At 54.3% G+C, this 19,607-nt stretch overlaps 1 protein-coding gene across 1 annotated transcript; it reads right to left on the bottom strand.

The window, feature by feature from the left end:
- Positions 1-6,229: 6,229 nt before the first annotated feature.
- On the bottom strand, positions 6,230-18,986 carry LOC141926815 (uncharacterized). The gene is made up of 2 exons (XM_074833219.1): positions 17,627-18,986; positions 6,230-7,750 (listed from the first exon to the last, which is right to left on the bottom strand). Exons 1-2 carry the CDS (start codon positions 18,102-18,104, stop codon positions 7,575-7,577), a joined length of 654 nt encoding a protein of 217 aa, XP_074689320.1. The 5' UTR covers positions 18,105-18,986; the 3' UTR covers positions 6,230-7,574.
- Positions 18,987-19,607: the final 621 nt, after the last annotated feature.

Genomic DNA, 19,607 nt, shown 5'->3' with positions numbered 1-19,607 from the left:
AGGTGGATGCTGGAGCCAGTAGGACTTGGTAGGATTTCCCCATTTTCTGCTGGGCTGAGCTAAAAAATAAAATAAAATAAAGAAAACCTTAGAAACAAAATGCCCAGACTATTCCTCCTCCAGACCTAGACTCCGGCAGTCGGACAGCTCTGTATGGCTGCAATGAGCCTTTGCTGGGGCTCCCCTGGGCGTGGACTCTTCAGCCTAGCTTGCAGGAGCCTAAGTTGGCCATAGCCCCAGAATCTGGGTATCCCCCTGAATCCCAGCCCTTGGAGCTGGAGGGGTGGATGAGATCTCAGAGTTTTCCTGCCACCCTCTGCCCTGTGTCTGGGCTGCCTGGGCAAGGGGTCACCCACCTCCAGGCTTTGCCCAGGCACATGCAGAGCCAGCGTGTCCCAAACCTGCCCTGGGGAAACACCCTGGGGACCTTTGTCTTGCTGGAAGGTGGGTGCAGCAATGGGGTGCAGAGCACCCAAGGGTGGGAAACAGTCCGCAGCACAGATCCGCAGCCTCTCTCCTCACTGCTGCCCAGGTAGGAGCAGTCTGCCTGGCCCTGCCTGATGCTGCCCTTGGGCTGTTCTTGGGCTGTTCAGTGCTGGTATCAGGTAAGAAAACAAGCAGATAAAGCAGGCAGGATCTCAGCCAGTGCCAGAAAACACCCACCTCTGTTACAATAAAAACACCAACAAGCCAATTTTTTTTTTTAAAGATATAAACAGAGATTAGACTGTCTTAACGAGGCAGTAAAACACTTTAATAGCTCCCCTTGCTAGTTATTAAAAAGTCCCCTGGGCTTTCCCCTCCCTATGTGCAGCTTGGCTCAAAAGGGCCTGTCCCCTGAGCACTGCAGCCATTTCAACAATTTATGTTAGTTCTTGCAGGCAGGCAGTGTGAAAATAATTTTTTCCTGGGGTGGAGGGGGGGAAGAGGCTGGTCCCCATGGTCAGAGGGGAGGTGGCACCCAGCCCCTCTGCCAACTACTGTGGCCTTTGGTCTGGCAGCCCTGTGGCCCCACACAACCCTACACTTGCTGGCGTGGAGTGCGTTGTTGTGGGGTGTCCTGCGTGGGGAGTGGGTGCAGGGGATATGTGGGTGCAAGTGCAGCCTGCAGGGCTGGATTCTGGCACCCCCACCCTCCTCGGTGCTGGGGGAAATGCTCCCTGTTTTCCCTGTGCCATTCTCTGTGCATCGCTCAGGGATCAGGTGCTGGAAGGCAAACTCCATGTATTGTAGCTGCTTGGGGCTGCTCTAAAATGGGGGCCCTGCACAAGCACAGTCTTCTCTCAGACCTCCCTGCCATGGCTCTGCCTCTGTCACCAGCTGCTCAGAGATGAAAAGATAAGAAAAGGTCCAGATGAAGCAAGTCTAACCCGGGGCTGACATCGTCCTGCTTGTCGGTTCCCCCAAGCTGAGCACAGGCTGCTTTGCTCCCTCGGTTCCCCTCGAGAGAAAGTTTTCAGGCAGAGCAGTGTGATGAAGTGACACAGTGGCAGTGGGGGGGTGTCCCCCAGGCCACCCCAGCCCCTTGGGGAGCAGCGGGCCCATGCACCCCATGGTGCTCTTGTGAGCCTTACCGGGAAGCAGCGCGGTGAGCAGAGTCCTGGGCTTGTGCTGCCTGACCCGTTGCAGGCAGCGTGGGGCAGGAGAGGCCAACAAATGGGGCAGGAAGGGCTGGTCATGGCCGTGAGCCCTGCTCCCAGCCTGCCCTATTTTGGCAGTGGGGATGGTGTCCTGGACAAGGCTGAAGTGCTGGTGCTGGTTGGAGTAAGGAGGTGATCCCCAGGGAGAGCCCCGTGATGCTAAAACCACCTCCAATTCAGGACAGCATTCATTCCCAGTCCTGGGAGACCTGGCACCCAGGCTGACCCATCGTCCAGCTCTCCTTCGGCCAGCACCCCTCACCCAGCCTGCTCCCCATGCCCTGCCCAGGACCCCCCAGTACGGGGTTAAACCAGCCCAGTGGAGGGTTCCTGTGTCTTGAATTTCCAGCTGGTTTCCAGCTTTTCTTTCCCACTGCCCCAGGGTTACAGGTCTCCAAAAGCAGGAACCTCCTACAGGTTTTATGCAAAGAGGCAGCCAGGAGAAGGGAGAGATGTACCCCAGCGCCAGTCTTCTAAGGAAAGGGCATGCTTGCAGCATGTGCTCAACCTCTATTACACACTGGAGAAGCCACACCAAGCAGGGGATGCTCCAACTGCCCAGGGTGGCTCAGGCACCAAGTGGGACTCTTATGGTAACCTCCTGCCTCCACCCCACCCGTGGGACCCCCCAAGAGTCTGCTCTTGGTGTCAGCGGCTGAGTGACCAGGACAAAGCTGGAGCACGAGCCAGGAGCAAGCTGAGCCTCTGGGAAACATCTCACTGGGCTGGCAGCAGGCCAGGCCTTTGCTTTGGAGACTAATCCTTTGGCTTTAGAGCTTCCCGGTGCTCTTTGGGAGTGAAAAACAAGTGTGACTGCTTGGGGCCTCATGGATGTGTGGGCATGGATGGGTGACAAGGACATGCTCAGGGCTTGGTTCCCTGCCTGTGCCCTGCTTCCAGCCCATCCAGGGTGCCAGGAAGGAGCGGTGGCACAGCCCTCCTCTTCCTCCTCCCTGGGTGGTGGGCACCCACCCTGCCCCATCAGGGTCCCCGATGTGACACCTTCTTCCCATTTGTGTGACCCATCACTTGGCAAGAGTCCCCACCTGCCTCCCACACAGGGCAGGGACCTGGGGACACCCCGCTCAGTGCCAGTCCAGGGATGACACCAAAAGCTGCGTGTGCCCAGGAGATATGTGTGCTCCTGCCACCACCTCCTGCCCGCCAGCCCTGCTTCGGTCCCCAGCAGGGAGGGGAAGAAAAATCTGAATTGATCTTCTGAGAAATTAATCTTCTTTCACCGTCTTAGGGCAGCCTGACCTAGAAGAACACCCCTGGGTTTTTTTTTTCCTCCCTGTGGGGTGTTTAAAGGGAAAATGACAGCAAATGTGTCGCAAAGAGGCTGTGGGAGGCAGGGGCCCGGCCTGCAGCAGGGGAACGCAATGCAGGCAGGTTCTGAACAGTTTTAGGCAGGATTTCCCATGCTGCCCTCTCCTGCAATACCCCCTGGTCCCTGGGATCTGGAGAAAATTGCATCTTGTGTGGGCAGTAAACCAGAAACAGTAGAAGGTTAAAAGTTGTGTTGGGTTCCCCCTGGCAGGGTGCAGAGGCAGGGGGACTTTTGGCTGGAGAGACATAAAAGCTGAGCTGCTTAAGGGAGAAATTGCTTGGCAGCTGAGAGGGCAGCAGGGACTGGCAGGGGAGGGCAGGGACGCTGCCTGGCCAGAGCTGATGTCCCCATGCTGCACCTCTCAGGGGGATGTTGGGATCTGTCTCCACTGGGGACACCAGTGGGGAAGGATGGGGAGCAGGACCAGAGGGGGATATCCCCAAATGGGAGCGAAGCAGCTGCAGCACTCGCTGTCCTCTGCAGATGGCTGTGGTCCTGGGGGGAGGACTGGGGCTGGGTGGGGGGACAGCGCTGGCCACTGGGACCGGGACAGGAGGTGGAATATGCCTCTCCCAGGCACCTGCTCCTGCCCCATCACACTTCCTGCTGCCCCATTTCACATCCCTTCTTCCCAGTCCCCTCTGTCCCCAGGGATGAAGCCTGGATGGGTGCAGCCCAGGTAAGGGAAACCAGCCACCCCAGCACCAAAATGACCTTGATAAAACACCAAAGCTCAGGTCTTGGGGGTTACATCCAGGTGTGGAACTTTGTCAGCCTTTAAAGCTAACAGGCTGACCTGCAAAGGGCTCTGCTCCTCCACCGTGGGGCCAGGAGTGCTCTGCCCCTTCCCCACTCCTTCCCTGCCTCAGTTTCCCTCTTATTAAAGGCAGGGGGGATTAGAAAGAAAAGCCACTCTTGAGGGCTTTCTTGTGGCTGTGCTGTGGGGCTCGTTCCCACCCTGTGAGTCTCAGAGCAGAGTGGAGAGGCTGGGCAGCTGCTCCAGTGCTCACCCATACACCTCTGTATGTCTGTCTGTCTGTCTGTCCCTGGCAGAGTGCTGCAACTGGGAGGGGGGTGCAATGCTTGTGGCCTTCTAAAGCCTTCTGCAAAGGGATTTTGTGCCCAGAACCAGCCCCAGCTGGGATCTGTGTCCTGGGAGAGAGGCGATGCTGGGAACTGAAGGGCTTTGAGGCAGATTTTGGGCAGCTGCCCCCGTTTCAGAGGCTCAGCCCTGGGCCTCGGGGCAGGAAGGCGCAGGTGATGTGAGCAGAGGGGATTACGGCTATTTGTTATAAAAAGCACCAGCATCTCTCTCGCCCCTGCTCCCTAAGGCGCTTAGAGGAGGAAAGAGGGACTTAAAGAGCAACCTCCTGCACTGAAGAGGTGCAGGAACTGGAGCAGTTGGAGCAGCCCGGCACCCTCATCCACCCCCTTCCCTCTCAGCATCCCCCAAAACCTGCTCTGGGTAAAGCAGTCCTGGGCACTCCTTCCCACAGATGTTCTCCCTGGGCCCCTTATGTGGGATAGCCAGATCCTCATCCCCTGCTCGGAGGACAAGGAAAGGGCTGGGAGGGGGCAGCCCAGCCCGGAGTTGAGGTCCTGGTGGGTGAGAAGAGCAGATGAGGTTGCTGCCCCATTTGTACCGGCCCCCAAACAACTCTCCCCTTCCCAAATCAGGGGGAAAAGGAGGAAAGCAGATGTTGGATGATGGCAGTGATGCAGGGATGGGGCGATGCAAAGGAAGGTGGTGTGGGAAACTGGTGTCCTCTGTGGTTTTGCCACACACCGGGGTGTGTGGCAGGTTCCAGCAGGGTCAGTAGAGAAAGCAGCTACAGCCATGGGATCCTGCACCACGCCAGTGCCAGCCTGGTTCCTGGCATTGACCAGGCATGACCCTGCGGCTCAGGGAGACGGTCAGTGGTTCCCCCCACCATACACACTGTCATAACATTACCTGGGGGCTCGGTCGGTTTTGGGGATGAACACAGCACCAGGATCTCTCCTTGCATCCCTGCAAAAGAGGACGTTCAAGGGAGATGTCCTGGCTCCAGGAGGCTGAGGAGGGGAGTGCGCCTTCCTCGCCAGCCCTTTCCCAGCCTTGCGCAGCCCAGCAGACCCCGGTGCAGGTGGCCACAGGAGGGAGCTTGACTCCTTCCTTCTCCTCCAGCTTGGAGGACAGTGGTCTGGGGTTGGTGACAGCCACACTGGCCCTGGGTGCGAGCTGCAGCTTGGTGCAGGGATGTCTCCTTGGGGTCAGACTGTGTTATGTGACACCCAAGATGTCTCAGGAAGGGAGCAAGAACCTGGCTGGAGTGGAGACGGCTGCCTCCATTCTCAGGGAAGCCTCCACCTTATTTCCAGCAGCTGGTGGGTGATGGGTCCCCAATGCAGACAAATCACCGAGGCTGTTGCCTGCAGCCGTGAGGGGACCAGTTGTGCCTGGTAAGTGGCATGTCCCCATGGCAAGGACTGGTCCCTTTGAGAGCAGTGCCAGTGCTGGACACATGGTCTCACCATCCCTCCCCAGTAGTGGCTGGGGGGCCCTGGGTGACCCTGATGCCCAGCCTCTAGATGTTGAAAGGGCAGGGGAGCCAGGAAACAAGCCCCCCTCCACCCCATACAATCTCCTGTTCCTCAGGAATCTGGACCTTCCCAGTTTGCCCAGTCCACGGCCAGCTCTGGCAATGCAGCCCTGCTCCCAGGGGCTGACAGACCTGGGATGACCCCCTGGTATCCCCCCGCGTTGTCACAGCATCACTGCCCAGCTCCCCTTGACAGCCCCAGTGCAGGACAGCTGGCAGGTGCCAGAACAGCCGCATTACAAACCCAGGGCCAAAAAAAATGAGAAAAACTATGGTGGCAGCAATGACATATCTGATTGGAAATGGTTAATTATTTAGGGGAGGTCTGTGGTACTGTCCTACTGTTTTTGCTTGCTGCAAAGCTGACAAAGCCCCAGCATGGGACTGCTGGTAATGGCTCTCATTAAAAGCCAACAGAGCAGGATGTTGAAACCTCATCCATTTTCCCTAACTGCTTTCAGAAGGGTAAAATGATCCTCTGGCCCCCGCTATTAGGGGTGTGCTGAGTACCTCAGGCTGGGAAAGGCAGGGCTTGTCTCCTTGAATACAGAGGCAGAAGTTCTGACCGCTTGCCTTTTCCCAGCATCGGGTCTCTGGGCAATCAGTTCAGGAAAGTTCAGGAAAGATGTGGCGATCAAAGGGATCTTCATAAGGAAGAGACACTGGGACCAAGGAATGAGCTTGGCTCATTTATAGCTTCTCTGCTATACAGAGAAATGATTGATCCTGGTTTAAAACCCTGAGCGGGGCAAGAGCTAGCCTTAAAATATCAATGAAATCATCAGGATGCTCCTTTTCCCTCTTGGTTTGGGAGCTTGTCCCCCACCTTGGCTGCTGCTGGCTTCCCTTGAGCCCCTTAAAAAGTGGGAAGCAGGAATCTGCCTGGAGTTAGCGATGGGAAAGGATGCCTTTGGGCAGAGAGAAGGGCAGTTTTGGGTGGCCGTGCCCTGGCAGGGAAGAGAAAGGTACCCAGGGAGACAAGGGAGGTCTCCCCCCTCCACCAGTGCATGCACATGTGGCTGACCCCAGTGCAGGGCCAGCACCCCTCATGGTGGCAGCTAATGTGGGGGTGACGAGGGGGATGGCTATATGGGGATGAATCTGAGAGATGCAGCTATACAGGGGCTATTTTCCCCCATGAAGAGCTAGGGTTTCCTGAAGGTGGGTCCCTGCCCTCCCCTCCAGCAACTTTCCTCAGAGAACAGGGGCATGATGTGTCCCAGCAGGGCTGCTCCCAGTCAGGGGATGCTGGGCTCAACCAGAGCTGGTGGCAGAGGGAAGGTTGTGGCTCTGGCCTGGCCATAGGCATGGGGACGAAGGCTCCCTGGGGAGGTGAGGCTGTCACCCTGCTGTCCCAGAGCCACAGGACATACCTGCTGAAATGGGCTGTGAGCTGGAGCTGCAAAACTAAAGGGAGGAGTGATAGCCTGGGCATGTCATCAATGTACCGGACTGGATTTGGCTCCTACTGACCTTTCAGTGCCTTTCTGCAGCCCATGGCTCACGCTGCAGTCCCAGCTCCCTGCTGCATCCTGGGTCTGTCCCCAGAAATGCAGCCACCCCTGTTTCTCATGCAGCCTTCTTGTCTCCTTCGACCTTTTCACCACCCCATCCCCGTGCTGTGGGACAGCCACACACCAAACGATTGCCCAGCTCCTCTCTGGCACATTTCTCTTGCAAGCTTTGTTTGGTGGGTGTATTTTGCATTTGCTTTTTTTTTTTGCTATTCACAGGAAAGAAAGGGAGGTCATGAACCCATGGGCAGATGTCAGACAGGACTGACAAGCCTGGGAGAAGGGGTGATGCTGCCTGCCCTGGCAAGGTCCTTAGAGGTTGGCAAAACTGGGGTGAGAAGGGCTTTGCTCTGTGGTGCCGGCTCTGCTCATCCCTTCCTCTTGCCATCCAGTCCTGCAATGTGGCTGCTGCGCTGTCCTGCTGCACCATCCAGCTGCTCCAACCCTCCGCTCCATCCCTCTGTTCCATCCTGTTGCTCCATCCTGCCTGACCCAGCCACTGCACCGGTCACGTCTGCTGCGGCAAGTGGCAGGTCTCACCGATGGCAATGACCACGTCCTGGGGTTGGCGGTCCCGGTGCCGCGGTGCCTCGGGCATCTCGCTCATCTCATTGACGCTGTTGCTGATGCAGTTGACGTCACTCTTGTTGCTGTTGTCATCTGGGCTGGGACCGAAGATCCAGTCTGGAGGAAGAAAAATCACAAAACAAGACCCTGGTTACCTCCAGCTGTTCCCAGAATCAAAGCTGGCTGGGAAATCGCTACATCCTACCCCTCGCTCTGGATGTTCACCCCCCAGGAGGGTCCCTTGCCCACCCCTGCCCTTCCAGTCCCCTCCACTCCCCTGGTACCAGGGTCTCTGCTGTTCCCAGCTCTGGACTGGTTTTCAGGCTTCTGGTTTCTGGAAGCCCTCCCATCTTAGGCAGATGAAATCACCCTGTTAATCCCCAAAATGAAAATGAAGTGTCTCCAAAGCGAAGTGTGCATCTGGGCTCTCTGGCAATGTATTTCCTACAGTGGATTTTTGCTGTCAGAAACAGAGGGGATGATTAAATAACTGTGTGACATCCAAGAGGGGCTGGAGGCATGGGCAACATGGCTCATCTGCCACAGGATTGTGTCACAGCCATGCCAGGGCTTCAAACCCTCTCACAACCTTGGGGGTGACCAATCCCCCTCCAAAATACAGTGGTTGATGCTGGATGGTGGTGTGACTGAGATATCCCTTGCAGCACAAGGGGCTGTGGCTCAGTGGAGGCAGGTGGTGCTGCTTCCCAATTATCTATTTTTTTAAAAAAATTGTCTGTTTGGGTGGTGGGAGGCCATGCCCAGCTGTGATGGAAAGGCATCAGCAATGACAAAACCAAAGCTGGGGAAACCCAGGTGAGGAGAGAGGAGCCCCTGGGGCTGGACAGGACCAGGTAGTGGTGGGCAGTGGAGCACTAGGACCCCTCTGCTTCAGCCCTGCTCCCAAAATAAAGCAGAGATGGCTATCAGGAGACAGACAAAAGGACCAGTCTGGTGTAGTTTTTTCTGAGGGACTCCACTTATTTGCCAATAGATCGCTCTCAAGGAATAACATTTCTCTCCTTTGTGGCATGGGGTATTTTCTGTCCCCATGGGGCATTTCAGCTGGAGCTCTTTGGTGAAGGACGGAGGCTGCTTGGTGGAGCAGGGCCAAAGAAATACATTTACAATGAGATGTTGCCTTTTTCATGGGCTGTGGAAACAGGTTTTGCAGCAAAGCTGAGCTGAATGATGGCAAATACCAGGGTGGGATCCCAGGTGTGAAGGGAGAGGAAGATCTAATTTCTTGGGTCAACAGTGGTAGCCAGACATTGCTGCAGGTGTGAGAAGAGACATGGGAATGACCTGTGGTCATCCCTGTGCTTGGTGTGTGCACCATAGTGCACCATAGGTGAAATTTCGGGGCTTTTGTGAAAGCTTGAAAGCTTCCTTTTTTTTTTTTTTTTTAAGAAAACTGAAAAGTTTTGTCATTTTGGTGTAATATTTGATTTTCTTCTTTAGCCTGAAACCATTTGGCCCCACCCTCCCCAAGGTCATGGGGCATGGCTTTCAGGGTGATGCTCATGCTGTGGAGCCAGGGTGGGTGTCCACCCTTGCTATGGGGGCCAGACAGGGAGCGGAGGAGGTTGTGCCCCACTGCCAGCATGGGCTGGCCGGACGTGGGTGCAGGGTCCATGGAGGAGAGAGCTCCCACCATGCTGGGCACAGGCGATGTGTCCAGAGAGTGACTGTTTTTTCTGTTTTTAACTTTTTTGTTCACCTCCATCATGGGGTCTGCTGATTGTGTGATGGGAAGGGCAGGAGAAGAACCAGCACAATCCCCACAGCTACCACGGTGCTGGCAAGAGCGATCAGGGAACTCAACAAAGATGTGGTCCAAAGGCTTTTGAGGAGCCCTGGGTCTGTCCAGAGTCCCACCTGGGGCATTTAGCTTTCACTTGCATGGTCCACAGCCCCCACCTGAGTCTGGGCTCCCCATCACAACCCTTCCCTGAGGAAATCAGCCAAGCCCAGAAGGCTCATTTAGGTATTTTTTCCTTTATAGACTCCATTTTGCTTGGATTTACTGGATTTAGACCAAAGCCAAACACTCCACTGGCTGCTTCCCAGCCTGGCCCTGCAGCCCAGGATGCGTCTACGCCGGCTGGACCTCCCCCCTCCTGCCCCCAAGACCTCCCAGGCTCACACCAGCCCCCGCACAGCTGCTTGGCGTGAGGAGGATCCGGAAGGCAGTAACAAGATTGCCTCCTACAAATACTATTAAAGGTCTTGGCTTGTTTTCCTTGACGTCAGCCATAAAACTCCGGTGGGAGCAGGGGCTGGTCCAGCAGAGAAGAAGAGGAATAACCTGTAGAAAAAGAAGTGATGGGTCCCCAAATATCCTGGGAGCCATCAGATTAGGGTTGCTGTGGGAAGCAAAGAGCAGAGCTTTGCATGCCTGTGAGCAAGAGGAAGTGACATTTGGTGACCAAGCAACGAACCCTTGGTGATATCTGCAGGCACCAGAAGAGCTGGGCATGGTGCTGTGGCACCATGGTAAAGGCAGAAACACAGAGGATGAGTGTTTTGGGAGAGCACTGGGGGGCTCAGCAAAAGCTGTTTCCATGGGAAAATGGCCATGGTGCATGGTCACCAAAGGGGACATGGTTGGCCAGGGTGCCCAGGGAAGGTGGCTTGCGTGAGGCTGCCGCAGCCTAATTCCTGGGTAAGAGTGGGCTGGATTGTACGCGCTAATCCGAACTGCTGCTTCCCTGGGAATTATTTCTGGAGCCTGCTGGATCTAATTACCCGGTAATCTGCAGGAAGATGTAATTAGGCTGTCATTAGAGGGTATTTACTGCGATGCCTTTATGATTTGACTGTGTAAGTAAGGAGTGAAGTAATTACACAATTACACGTTATTTGTGGCCATTTATGGCCTGTAACTTCAGCGTGTTGCCATGTGTGGAAAAGAGGAGTGAGGCCCCATGGGCGGAGGATCTCCTGCCAGCAGGACCCTGGAGAAACAACCATAAAAATGTCAGCGCCCTCTTCTCCCCTGCCAGCTGCCAGCGACCGGCTGTGTCCCAGCTGTGCAAGCTCCTCTCCAACTTCTCCCTCTGGCTACAATCAGCCTGTGGCTGAGAAACGGGTTCCCGCACGGGATGTCTGGGGAGGGACAAGGGGGTAGAGAGATGAAACCTGCACATCTTTGGCCCCAGTGGGATTAAACCTTGCTCTGATGCAGAAGGACCTTTGCAGGGTGTGGGATGCACAACCTCATGTCATGCACAAGCACGTGTTAGAAACCTTGAATAACTAACCCTGCAGGGGGGTGTAATCAGGTAATGGAGGTTGGTGAGGGGCTGGGAGCTGAAGGACAGTGGTGACTGGCTGAAGGCAGCTGAAACCCTTAGCATCACAACAGGTACTTCTCTCTCCATCCCTTATATCTGGCAGGGGGTCTGCATGAGGAACAGACAATGGACACAATTTCCACCAAGAGGAAAATGAAATACTCTTTTGGAGCACAGCCCACGTTCAGGTTCACACAGGCTCCAGCCAGAAGGCAAGCAAAGTCAGGCTGAACCAGGGTACCCAATGAACCTGGGATACCCAAGGGCAGAGCTGGGGCCAGCAGGGGTCCCATGGTGTGCTCCTGGGGCAGTGGCACCCTCAGACCCAGGATAGTCACACTTTGGAGGTAAGAAAAAGCATTGCCTGCCCCTACCCAGCCCCTGGAAGGAGCTTGTAACACATGCTGCAAAATCAGGGCATGCACACGGACATGTATGAATGCCTCAGATAAAAGAGAGGGACAAAGTGACTTTCTCGGCCAGGCTGGAGGAGCAGCATCTAACCCAGAGACACCTCTCCCCACTTGCCAGTGCTGCCAAGGCTCAGGGCGCTTGCTGAAGTGTTGCAGGGCGAAAGGCGAGGTGGAAAGTGCTGAGATGGGGTGAGATCGATAAGAAGCAATTGATCCAAAGCAGCTGGGGAGAGGAGATAGGGTAGACTGGGTAAATCAGAAGCTGTGAAATAGTGTCCCTGAATAGCAGACTGATGTGGAACAAAGTGCCCCTACACCTCCCTGGCTCTGCCTGAGTCTTCAACACCATCCCTGGAAGCAGGACCATTGGGACGTGCTGTGTTTTTTGGGGCAGAAAAACACTGTTCAGGGCTGCCCAGATTTCACAGCATGTTTTACCCTTCCTTGTACTCAGAATACCCTTACAGTGCAGGCAGTGGGGAGCAGCTTCCTGCTGCCTGTGTGCACAGGGCACAGGGATACTCTATGCCCAGTCTCATCCCAGTGGGGTGGCCAGGTCCCCTGCATTCATTGGTGGCAGGGTGGGATGTCCATGAGGCACTTCAACCTCTGGAAAAGAGATGTCCCTAACAGAAGAGCAGAGGGAGGTGGGAGAAAGGGCTGAAATTTAAATGCAAACCGGTGAGTGAGACTTTCACACTCCCTGCAGAGATGGAAACAAGCAACGGAAGGGGAAACACGTTAGATGAACAAACAAACATGCTCTAGTTTTATTTGCTTTAAATGGAGCTGGGTGTGAAAACAGCTACTAAAAAAGCTCTTTTCCCAGCAGCAGGAGCAGAAGCACCTCTTGCTTTGAAACAGGTCCCGATCCAGCAATTGCCTCATGCTTCTGCAGCAAGGCAGGACCAGCTCTGGCCAAAGCATTCCCAACGGACACGAGTTCAAGGGTATCCCTCATGTGTTTGACACGATGCAGCAGTCGCAGCTGGACATTGTATCTGTCTCATTTACAGAACAGACTCTGCTTATTCATTAGCAAAATCAGCAGATATCTCCCAGGTTTGTTCTGCTGGAAAATCTCTGTCTGCCTCTGGCAGTAGTAATTTGTTAGCAAGAAGTACCCCTTTACCCCCAGATTCACATCTTTCTAAATTAACTTGCGGTCAGAGTCTGTTCTTCTTTCCCTGTTTTGCAGAAATTTCTTAGGTTAGCCATGCTGGCAGAGTCAAAGCTGTCCTGCACCCCGAGTAACACAAGCACACTGCTTTGCCAATGGACAGGTAAGGACTGTCTCTCTGCAGAGCTGTCCCTGGCATGAAGGGTCTGGTGCAGAAAGGGGGCAACACAGGAAAGGCATTCGACTAATTACAATATTATCTTAAAAATAGTTTCTCTGCACCTGTATAACCCTGGACAAAGCCTGCATTTGATCCCAGTCCTGTCTGCAGGGCAGCGTGGCTGCTCCAGAGAGCAGGTCTCAGAGAGGTGATGGCTCAGGTGTGGTACGTGGGAGGCAGGGATGCTCCTGGGGGTGGTTAGTTGCTTTTCGCATCCTCCAGCCTTAGGTGTTCACCACAGAGACAAAGCAAAGGCGGCCAGGAGGTGAGGAGCTGTTCTTGGTTTCAGCTCAAGGAAGACCAACACTTGCAGAGGCATAGAAAGGCACAGTCCTCACCCCATGGACTTGACGCAGCCCATTGCTGGACCACACAATGGCAGGAATGGAAACGCCGCTGTGAGATGGTGCATCCCTGAGGTCCAGCCTTGGTTGATCCCTGGCAGTGTGTGGTGGGAGCCATTCCACTGCTTGGGCTTTGTGCTTCAAGGATTTGGCTGAGAATACAGCTGTCCTGCAGTGGGGTCACCTGTACCTGCTTTTTAGAGGGCCAGATCACTGTGGCCACTTGCCCAGCTGACAGCCACAGCCTACAGCCGTGGTGTTGCCAGGGTGGATGTGGGGATGGGGCATCTGCCCGTTATTACACTAGCTGGGAGCGAAAATTAACCTGATGAAATCCATCCTACAGCAGCCACTGCTAGACATCAGCACCCCTAAACATCGGCTAAGGAACCCGTAATGCACCCCCATGGACCGAAAAGGAAACTGAGGCAGGAGTTAGTGTCAGAGGTGGGTTAGCACCGACACAGTCTCTTCTTTCCCAAAACTTTTGGAAACAAATGAATCATCCTCAAAACAGAGCCTGAAAAGAAGATGTTAAGTCTTCTCTGATGGGCCAGAGATTCTATCTGCAATCCCTGCCACAGGCTGAATTATCCTAAGAGCCCTGCGGTTCTGCGTGGGAGCAATTAAAAGCGGATCCCGAGTCCCTGCAGGATCACCCAGCAGCTATTTTCAGCAACGCTACATTCATGCACGGTTTCTTTGTTCAAGGAGACTCTTTCCCAAAGAAGCCTGAAATGTGGCGGGTGGCGATAAGGATGAAAAATAAAAATACAGCTGGTGGGTCAAAAGGGCAAAGAAAAGAAAGACCCCTCTCTAAGAATGACTTAGGGTTTTGAGCAGTCCCGAAGCCATCGACCAGCACAGTCCTGCCAGCATTAGCGAACCTGCCCTGCCTTACCCCAGCTGGGCAGGAAAAGTTTCCTCAAGGTCTCCTCCGGAGAACAGCAACGCAGAGCTGAACCAGGTGACACCAACAAAGGTCTCCTCGCAAAGCATCAGCTCCTACGCAAACCAAGAGCCCCTTCCCGTGTGGTTCCAGTGCAGGCAGCGAGATGCTTTCCCAGGGACCACAAGCAATCTCCATGGCAACAGCTTTGTTTCTAGTCAAACTTCTTTTTCTTCCCCTTTTTTCTCCTTTTTTTTTTTTTTTTTTTTTTTTTTTTTTTGGTGTTTAAATAAGGGCAATATTCAGTGAACTGCTGGGGACGGAGGAGGGAGGGCGGGCTGATTCCCAAGGATTGCAGTAATTAGGTGCTTCGTAGGTTGGCGACAGGCTTGTCATTTGCCCAGCCAGCACTTCGCCGCAGCGCCGTCTCTGGCAGCTTCCCAGTGCTCCCGACTTAAGCTGCTTTCCAAATGCTTCGACCCAATTTGTCTTAACTGGTAGCGGGTTTTGAGCTGCACTCATGCAGGAGCCTTTCTCCTGCCTTGGGGGGCTCGCATCCATCCCCAAGCAGAGAGGTCTGCTGAGTTTTGGGAAAGTTGCAAACATGAGACTTTGTCAGTTTAGAGCAAGCAGGGAGGGACTGGAGAGAAATTAAGGTATTCTGGGCTCTCCCTAGTCAGGTCTCTCCAGGAAGAGCTGAAGAGGGGCTCTTTCAGAGCCCTCTTATCCATATCCAGGTGGTCTGGGGCATGAGGACAGACAGGATCCCCACCCTGGCTGGAGGGGAACTCTGCCTTCCTCCTCTCCAACAATACATTTTTCCCTCTCCTCTGATGCAGCCTCCCATTCTCCACTCCTCTCCACACCACTGGGCATTGCAGCAGCATTCATCTCCCCCTGGGGATGCCTGGACAAGCTCTACTTGTATTTTTAAGAAGCGGCTGCGAGAGAGGTGTCAGTGTCTCAAATACCCATTCAGATTTCGCAGGGGAAGAGCTCGGCAGCATCCTGAGAGCCCCTTTGCCATCCCGAACTGAGCCCAGAGCCCACACGGGTCTGGGTGATGCTTTGACTCCACCAGCCATGTCCTACAAGCTGTTATTGAGGAGTCAAAATCATCCCTGATGTCTGAGTGACTGTTTAAAGTAGCGATTAACTATTCACACTTTAATCTCCCTGAAACAGGCTCCAGCCCTTTGGCATCTTATTTCCTTCTCTCTCCGTATCTTTCTAAATATGATTAGTGCAGAAACACTGATAGCAGAAGTTAGAGCTGCTGCCGAGTATATAAATCCAGGCATTGTGTTAAGGCAACTAATAGACCAGCTTCTTATTTACTATCCCTCGGTCCCTCTGTCCTGTCCCTGAAGTAATTTTATGCAAACTCATTCAAATGCAACCTTTTCTTTAAAGGCTGCTTGCTGCTTGGCAGTGTTAACAAACACAGCTCCATCGGCTCTCCTCCAAGGACTGGCTCATTTAAAGTGTATAAATGGTGTGAAGATGGGCCCAGAGTGCTAAGTAGGGGAAGAGCTGGAGTCAGCCTTCAGCACTGAGGGGTGCTGCTGAAGTTTGGGAAATGCTTCCTCCTCTCTGCCTGGATGGGGTAGAAGCTCACATCTGGATTTCTGATCTTAACTCAGAGAGATGTCACCTCCACCCCGGGCAGGGAGGATGCTCTGCCCTCAGCAAGGGCGTTCAGCTGGGAAAGGGCTTCTTCCGAAGAAAGCGGGCAGTCCCCAGGGCTGTCCCTGTGCCTGTCCAGCCCTGGGATGGCCACAGTGCTGTGAAAGGCTGTGGAAGTCCCTTTGCAAAAGGCTTTGCGAGGGAAGGGGCACCCCACTGACCTTGTCTCTTGGAAAGGCAAAAGCAAAAGGTACCCAAGGTCACCAGGGAGCATTGGTGCTGAGCTGGAAATAGCATGTCAGGGGCACAGGTGCCTCCGAGGGGGGCTTCAGCCTCTCTCCCTGCCCGCAGGGGCATGACATTTATGTGGCTTTTGGTGGTTTTGAGCACCTGCCTCTATGCTCTCCTGCATTAGGGACCCCAGCAATCAGGGCAGGGGTGTCTGCTCTGTGGGGCCACTGCGATTGGACCAGTCCCCACCTCCAAGGGGTTTCTAACCTGGCCTGACCTGGTCCTTTGAGTATCTCAGGACAGGAGTGTGTGTATTTTTAGGTGCTGTCCCTGTCGCCTACCTTTGTTGGGAAGGCAATGCTAAATCAGATGAGCAGGAGAGCTGAAAGACATCACAACCCCAGCAAACTGCTGATTAAGTGTTATATTTAACACTTTAAGACAGTATCTGTTCCCCTCCAGCTGGGGCAAAGAAAGACTCCTCAGCAGCAGCTCCCTACCATTTTCCTGGCTGAGCCTCATGTGAGACCCAAGCACTGCCCCTGCCAGGAGGTTCGACCTTTCTTGTCCCAAATACCTCCTCCTCACAAATAGCCATGTCCCAGATCTGCTGGCCCCTGCCCAGTCATAACCCCCTGCCCAAGGGACTTGGCTTACCCTCCCATCAGCAAGGCATGGGTGCTGCCCACCCACAGGCACCGATTGGAGTTTTGGCTGGTGTGTATCTCCTGCATCCCAGGAGCAGGGAAGTAAAGGGGAATCGTGAATGAACACGTGGATTTTGCTCCAGATGCGTGTGCTCTCCCTCCCACTGCAGAGATGGAGCCTGCAGGGCTTCAGCCCTGGCTGGGGGGCAGGCTCAGAGCAAGGTGTGTGCAAAGGGATTTCAGTCCCACTCCCCTGCAGAGGACATTGCTCCCCAGAGTTTTCAGGGGGGGTATGCACATCTGCAGGAGCCAGGAGCTTAAATTCCTCTGTGGATCCTTCCTGGTCCCCCGTCCAAGCTGGAAAACTGCCACCAGCTCCCTGCAGCAGAGTGCTGTCCCCCAAAAGGACATGGAGAGCTGGATGTAGGGGTATGGGGACCAAAAGTACCAGGGATTCAAAAGGGAATTGAGCACATTTGCACTCCCTGGCATCACCAGCCTTACAAATTACAGAGCAAACAGCAAGAGTATCACTGAGAGCTTGCCATAAGCAGCCAAGCACCTCTGCCTGCGCCTCTGCCTGCTCATGGTAGCTGCAGCCAGCAGTGTTTGTGCTTGTTCCCCAGTGGTGAGGGACCTTGTTCATCAGCAACAGGATGAAACAAAAGAGCCAGGAAGCCAGGAAGTTGATGATTGTGCCAGGTGCTGTACAAGGGAGCCAGACTGCTGAGCTGTGTTTCCTAGGAGTTTGTGGATTCACTGGTGTCTGATAAGGGGTTAAGTTCATATGTCAGCTTTTCATTCACAATGCACTAGCGGGTTGTTACCCTGTGCTCAGGTATCTGTTGCCATGAAACTTTTCCTTTTGGAGACCTCTAATCCAAGCTCAGTTGAAACTGGTCAGTGGATTTTACAATCGTTCGGCAGCACAGCCTTACGCACATACACATTTATACACACACGCACAAGCCTAATTTCTTTAGGGAGGGGGCTAAACCCAAGGATTTTCTCTGGGAAGCTAATCAACATACAGCTCATTTTGGAGAACCCAGCATATCAGATAAAGTCACACTCTTGTAAATGTGAAAGGGTCAAGGCTTGGTCTAAAACCCACCCAAATCAAAGGAGAGATGCCAGCCAGCATCCCCAGGTTTTGCACCAGGCTTTTTTTGACCACATGCACACAATATCTGGTGTCCGCACTCACCTATAAAGTCATGAATGAGGTCCTTGATGAGATGCCCCACTATGGCATATGCCACTGCCACCACCACCAGGGCTGCCATGAGAAGGTAGAGGACGGCCTTGGGTAGAGGAATGGCGTCTCGAGGAGGCGGTTTGTACTCCTTGTAAAGCTGGTCATTGTCTGAGTACGAGTACTGGAACAAGTGGTCTAGGCCAGCTGTGAAGTTGCTGGAGTTCATGGACTGGCTGTTGGACAGGTAGTTGTCCTGCTCGGGGTCCTGGAGGACACTTACCACTGAGCTGGTGGTGGCTTCCACTTGCTGTACCAAGTTCAGAGTCTTGTTAACGCTGGGGAGGATCTGGGAGAGGAAAGTGCTCCAATCTTTGATGGCACTGATGTTGCAAATAATCATAATTGCAATGAGGAAAGAGATCTCCAAGCCCAAGAGATTTAAAAGGGAAAGAAAGAGGCGAGAATTGCGGTGCCTACACCAAACCATGCACAGCAAACTGGGCAGAGAAGGTCTTGCTGGGGTAGGTTTCTCATTTGCAAATTCTTACATGATCCGGTAGGGATGCATCTGTGGTATGTCGGTCCTCACTCCTGTAAATGCCCACAGCAAACCCCTACGGGCATGAAGTTCCTTTGGAAAAAGTAGATGCTGAAATGATTTTGACCGATAACATTTTTGTTCCTCAGCTGCCTCTCCCTGATGCTACTCGTGGATGAAAGCTGGAGAAACAGGATCCTGTAGGTATTTTCAGTCATCTGGAAAGAAAGATAAATTGCCTTTCTCCAGCTTCTTTTCACAGGTGATGGTCCTTGGAGAGACAGAAATCCCCCTTTTGCTGTCCCCCGGACGTGGTCTGGGTAACAGCAGGCGCAAGGTGTGTGGTGCCGTGCCGTGACTCTCCCCGTAACTCTGCCCGAAGCGTCCGCAGAGGAGAATGTATATTCAAAACCCACAAAGTTCAGCTGCTCCCGGTGCACAACAGAGCCAGCAGCACGCAGCTCCTGGCCACACCAGCCTGGCTTTCAGCAACTTCTTTTGCCGGCATCTCCTGATCGATTCCTTTAAAAACAAAATCATAGTCAGAGACGACGACCATGACAGCAGTGAGCCCAGCGCCTGGTCTCCGAAGGGCAGCTGAGACAAGGAGTGGCCACTCTCAGGTTTTGCCTTAAGGACTTTTGCAAGAGAACAGATCTGCTCGCCTGATGCTCCAGCTTGTTTTATTCAGCGCTCGGCTCCCTACAGACCTCCCCGCAAACGGCAACCGATCCAGTGCCGCTGCCAGCCATCTGCGGGGTGTGTGCATGCGTGTGTGTGTGTGTGTGTGTACACTCCTCCCTGTCCTCTTGCCCTCCTGTCCCTTCACCCTACAGCCCCGCTCGCTCTTCCCAGCCGCCTTGGCTACCAGCAGCAAGGGGGATTAGCCGCCGAGAGGTTGGCTCCACAACTCCCAGGCGTGCTGTGAAGCCGGCGATGCGTGGCAGTAGCTTAGGCTCAGTCTCTGCCGCTGCTCCCCGGGGAGTTAATCCTTTCGATGCCAAAAGACCTGCCGTGATCTGGCTGCTGGATCTTCCTGGAGAGGTGGAGGGGAAGGTGGGGAGCAGCCAGACTGTGCGTATGGGTCCGCGTGGGTACACGCATGTGCATGGGGGCACAGCCAGCGTGTCCCAGCGGCAGCCTGGGCTCAGGCAGCGATGGGGACGGGTCTGGTGACCCCTCGGGGGTGACCCTCAGCTCCAGCCCGCCCGCGAGCGCTGAGCACAGCCTTTGTCTGGGAGCTGTGCTGCCGGCAGAGAGAAATCAAATCGCGGGCGCTGCCGGGAGGAGGGCGGACATCATCAATCCCACTGCCAGCATCCTGGGGGAGTGATGCTCCCCACAGCCCTGTTCACCCCTGAGCCTCCGCCCAAAAAAGTTTTGGCAGCAGCCAGATGCCTGATTTGCGGAAAGATCAGAGGGTTTGGAGCTGAGCTCCCTCACCATCTTCCC

Source organism: Strix aluco, chromosome 8, assembly GCF_031877795.1.
Source record: "Strix aluco isolate bStrAlu1 chromosome 8, bStrAlu1.hap1, whole genome shotgun sequence".
Lineage (NCBI taxonomy): Eukaryota > Metazoa > Chordata > Aves > Strigiformes > Strigidae > Strix > Strix aluco.
This window is presented reverse-complemented; position numbering and strand designations above follow the sequence as displayed.